This window comes from Quercus robur, chromosome 2 (genome assembly GCF_932294415.1).
Source record: "Quercus robur chromosome 2, dhQueRobu3.1, whole genome shotgun sequence".
Classification (NCBI taxonomy): domain Eukaryota; kingdom Viridiplantae; phylum Streptophyta; class Magnoliopsida; order Fagales; family Fagaceae; genus Quercus; species Quercus robur.
Window position 1 is genome coordinate 73,716,147 of NC_065535.1, and position 5,117 is coordinate 73,721,263.

The 5,117-nt window shown below is 34.1% G+C and overlaps 1 protein-coding gene across 2 annotated transcripts; it reads left to right on the top strand.

Annotated features, from left to right (window-relative positions):
• Window positions 1-2,556: 2,556 nt before the first annotated feature.
• Window positions 2,557-4,516, top strand: LOC126714966 (gibberellin-regulated protein 14-like). Of its 2 annotated transcripts, XM_050415389.1 has the most exons (4): window positions 2,557-2,722; window positions 3,367-3,564; window positions 3,709-3,862; window positions 4,131-4,516. In XM_050415389.1, exons 1-4 carry the CDS (start codon window positions 2,663-2,665, stop codon window positions 4,313-4,315), a joined length of 597 nt encoding a protein of 198 aa, XP_050271346.1. In that variant the 5' UTR covers window positions 2,557-2,662; the 3' UTR covers window positions 4,316-4,516. The 2 variants fall into 2 exon arrangements, with proteins under 2 accessions (XP_050271346.1, XP_050271345.1); XM_050415388.1 differs by having other exon boundaries at window positions 3,367-3,862.
• Window positions 4,517-5,117: the final 601 nt, after the last annotated feature.

Here is a 5,117-nt window from a genome sequence, read left to right on the forward strand (position 1 = left end):
TGCACTTGAAACAAACTTGTTCTCGAGTTCAATTTTGAAATTTGAAATCTTTCATGCCAAGCAAAAAAAATATTTGGAATTCTTGAGTCCCTTGATCTTCTTTCCATACTTGCAATTCATCAATGGAATAAACAAATCAACTTGAATATCTTTTTCCTTGGTCTTTATGAAATTGTAGAGATTTACTAAATAAGAACCGGCAATTGAATCAAATCTATCAACCCCAATGAAATCAATAAATTTTGGTGTATTGCTTACCACCAAAATAAAAGGATCTAGATATTGATAATCATATAATTTGATTTTATTAAGATCCTTGAAAATTTCCTCATCTAATTCTTCCTCAATGGTCTCTACCATCTTGACTTCAAGATCCCTCTCTATAATAGGATCTTCATTAATCTTCTCCACTATCTTGTTTTCTTCAACATGCAATTCTTCCTTTAATGGTGGAAATAATATATGGCTCTTCAAAATAATTCAAATGTGAACTTCTAGGCCAATAAATAATCCTGTTTTGTATACAACAAAAGTTCATTACAATCTAAAGGATAAAATATGATAGCAAACAACTTTTTTATCGTAGGCCATTAATGAATTTTGTCTTTACCTTATCAGATTCTATCAAACTGTGTATTCGTTCCCACCAATGTAAGACATACTCAATAAGTTTATACAAAGCAAGTTCAACTTTTCTCTCACCATAAATAATCTTATAGTCAAATAAATCCTCTAGATCAAGTAACCAATTAAGAAAATCTTCTTTATAAAAATAAAGATTAAAACTTGCAATTTTTTTATAAGACCTATATGAAATTTGCTTGCCAATAGGTTGCTCGTGAGTTACGTTTCCACGACAGTTATCCCTGTTGTTTCCAATGTTAGCCTCTAGACATCATGTGTGCATCAAGAAAGCACACACGATGTTCTCTTTGATTAAAGTGAAATTAAATTGTTAGCTTCTAAAAAATAACTTCTAATTCATGAGGATTTCTTGAATTTACAAGAGTCTTTGATTTCACAAGGAAAAAGGGTTAAAATCTACCAGAAAATAAAAAGACAAAAGTTTGAATTTTATTTATTAAATAGTTTTTTTTTAAAAGTTTATAGACTTGGAGACCTATTTAGGGGTTTCGTTAACTTAATAAACAAGAAAATATATTCTAAAATAAGTCCTAATTAATACTTAACCATAATAGAAACCAAATTTGACTTAAAAAATATTAAAAATACCTAAAAACAAAGAAATTAATATCCTTAACGAGAATTATATCAAAATATCAAAAATTAATAAATTACAAAAATAAAAAAGTAAATTCTTAAACGCATTGCATTAATTTCTCCAAAATTTTCGGGTCAAAATTACAGAATTTGTCCTACTTTTAGCATATTGGGACTTATATTTTGTGATGTTATACTTATGCATGCATGCTACCATATATCCAAGTATCCAACAAAGTCAAGATCACACAGTAATAATGGATCTTTCTAGTTTGAGTGAACCTAACCCATGTAGTACTGGGCTGATCACTAATTAATGCTCAATTAATGGCATGGCATGTGGCATCACTGCCAAGGAATACAAGAACTTAAGAAGCCCAGTTGGCACTGGCATTGATAAAAACATCTTGGTGATGAGGACTCTTGGCCAGTGGTAATCCTAGTTTTTCCAATGCCTAAATACACGTAAGAGTGCTTATCTGCAATAATTGAATGGCACTTTCGTACCTAGTGACCTTAGTTTAAAAAATTTAGAAGCTCATGTTACTCTATGGCCTATGGCTATGCATCTTGGTAGACTTAAGAGATGGCGCAATATCTCATATTTTATGATCTTTCTGTGACCCCAAAGTCAAAACTTTGATTCACATTGTGCATCAATGAGGGTAGTCCTCCAAGGCTCCACCACATCTTTTAAAACTCGTAATTAATTCTAATCAAACCCGGTTACATGTTTATTTTTGGTTAGATATTTGGGACAACCATTTAGAAACATTATTACCAACTGGCTATTTGCAATTTCAGTGCTAATACCAAAAGACTCTTGTTTAATTAACTTGACCGCCAAGGTTCATACACATGGCCTCCTCGATATGGGTCAAGATAATCATTTATGTTGCCCTAATGAAATTGGGGAGTTCTTTACAAAATTAAAAGAATTTTTTTTTTGAAAATGTTGAGTGTAACCTTAATCTCAATTGTTTAAGAGTTATGCTAACGAGTGTCCGGCACTTGTTAACAATCCATTTTAGGAATATTTTGACATTATTTTTATGGGAAATGAAAAAAGCTGTCAAAACATTAATTATTTTTTTTTCCTATAAAAACTTTATTTAACTAGATTTTTAACGAGTGCCCTTAGGGCACTTGCTAGCATTTTCCATTGCTTAAATCGTGCTGGAACTTAGGCCATGTCTTCTACCTAAAAATAAGGAGGGAAAAATAAAAATTTTCTGGACATCAAGTCATAACTTGTGCCTAATGAACTGGGGAAGGTATGATGCACAGTTTTGGTGGAGTAAAAGGCCAGCTTTAGATATTTTTCTCTCTCCAAGCTTGAGACCTAGTATTTATACCACAGGCCACAGATGATGCTGCATACCTTAAGTCAACATAGTGACTTAACTTGGACCAACTCTTCGCTTATTTCTGGTCTTTTTCTATGATGGCTTTCAAAGCTACGCTCTTTTTGCTCACCACTTTTCTTGTGGTTACTTCAATAGTATGTCTCTCTCTCTCTCTCTCTCTCTCTCTCTACTTCTCTCTCTGCTTCCTTTTGTTGGTTGTCTTCTTAATTGTAGAAACTCTTGTCTTTTTTTTGTAGGTTTCATCTAATGACCAAGTAATATTTGTTAAGCCAATTTTTACACTTAAAAAAAAAAAAAACTTTTTATTAGTTCGGTTGGGTGCAAACTCATATATTTGGTTTGGGTACCTAGATTTACATTCCTACTCGGTTTCTTGTAGTCCTACACTATATTTGGTTAGAGTGAAAAAGTAAGACTATAAGAGGATGGAAAATGGAGAACAAAAAATGGGAGAGAAAAAGAGAGGAAATGAGATTGTGAGGAAAAATACATAACTATCTCTATTTTTTCATTTTTCTACTTTTAATAATAAGAATATAGTAGTAATTTACTCTTTATCATTTTCTTTCTACCAAACACACATAATAAAAAAAAAACACGTATTTTGATTTTCTATCATCCAATTTTTGTATTATCTCAACAGTTCCTATCCTTCCCCTTTTCTAACTACTATATATTAATTTACTAGTTAGTTTGGTTGAGTAGGAGTTCCAAATGTACAAGCTGGTTCTTGCAATAAAAAACAACAACTAATGAATGGACTTTCCAATTGATATAGGCTGCTTATGTCGAAGTCCCAGCACACGCTCCTGCTAAGGTTCCGGCTCATTCACCAGCTAATCCACCGCCCGTGAAGGCACCAACTCTTGCTCCTCCAGCAAAGCCACCTACTTATTATCACGCGCCTCCGCCAAAGGCACACGCCCCCGTGCCCCAACCATCTCATGCACCATCTCATCATGCTCCTCCAGCGAAGGCACCAGCTCATGCACCACCATCTCATGCACCAGCTCACGCACCACCAGCTTATGCACCACAGTCACCCACTTATTATCATGCGCCTCCGCCAAAGGCGCACGCCCCCGTACCCTCACCATCTCATCATGCTCCTCCAGCGAAGGCACCAGCTCATGCATCACCATCTCATGCACCAGCTCATGCACCAAAGCCACCCACTTATCATCATGCACCTCCACCAAAGGCACACGCTCCCGTGCCATCAGTTCATGAGCCACCCACTTATGCACCATCGCCCTCAGTGAAGTCAAAAGAGGGTACATATCATATATCCCTTGTTAGAATAATGGTTATTGGTTGAATACAACAATTCCTCTTAGTTTAAACTTTTACAACAAGTGATTATTTATCATAGTAAAAATAACAGGTGTTTTAAGCTCAATTCTACAACTTAAACTTTTGAGATAAGCAATAATTTATCATTTCCCGATTATACCAAAACTGAACATAAGACTTTTGATATTTATATACTTGTTTTTGATGGTGTTCTTCTGCTAACCATGTTAATGTTGATTTGGTGGACAGATTGCACCCCCTTATGTTTTCAGAGATGCCGCTTAGCTAAAAGTAAGAGAATGTGCATGAGAGCATGCACGGCATGTTGTGCCCGCTGCAAGTGTGTTCCTCCAGGAACATATGGTAACAGGGAAAAATGTGGCGAGTGCTACAATGAGACGACCGCTCACGGCCAAAGATACAAGTGCCCTTAAAATTAACAGCCTTTAGCCTATATCACTTGCTAGTTATATTAATATTGTCTGTATCGCAAAGGTGTGAAAATAATTTGTTTTCCAATGTTCTTTCAATCTTTTTACTACTTCCTGAAGAAATAAATTTGTGCTTATGGTGTTAGGCCAAGTCTTGTATGCTTGGTGCCTACTAATTAATAGTAAAACATGCATTCCCATTTACTATTTTTTTCCTTATAAATTGTTTTCCAGTGTCCTTTACTCTACTTCCTGAAGCAATTAATTGTGCCAATATAATATATATGCCAAAATATACTATGATGCAGAAGCCCTTTTTGTTTAGCTTCTAAACTTTACACTGTATGTCAATTTAGTCTTTAACGTTTTAATTGCATCAATTTAGCCCATAAAATTATGGTATTGTGTAATAATAATGATTGTCGTTAAGTGATGGATAAAATATGCTAACGTGATTAAAGTAAAAATAAAGATAAAAATCATACCACACCATATGATGCTTGTACTGCCACATGGAATAAAAAATGAAAAGAAAAAAGAAAACCAATTTATGTTAAAAAATATTATTAAAAAATAAAAGAGGTAGACTTTTTTTTTTTTTTTTTTTTTTTTTTTTTTTGTGTGTGTATAGAAATTGAGATTGAAATTGAGAAAAGTCTGAAAAGATCATTCTGTGATTGTGTGTTGCAATTGCAATTGTACTTGGTAGCTTGATGAGAGCTTGAAAGGAGAGGCAATAGATCTCGTGGAGACTGAGAAGTTCATAGAAGTGAGCAAACAATATGGTGCCCTTCTCAAGTTCATT

Coding starts and splice junctions, on each gene's coding strand:
- LOC126714966 (XM_050415388.1), top strand. CDS start 2,663: ATGATGGCTTTCAAAGCTACGCTCTTTTTGCTCACCACTTTTCTTGTG. Junction 2,723..3,366: donor TTCTTGTGGTTACTTCAATA/GTATGTCTCTCT, acceptor CAATTGATATAG/GCTGCTTATGTCGAAGTCCC. Junction 3,863..4,130: donor CTCAGTGAAGTCAAAAGAGG/GTACATATCATA, acceptor TTTGGTGGACAG/ATTGCACCCCCTTATGTTTT.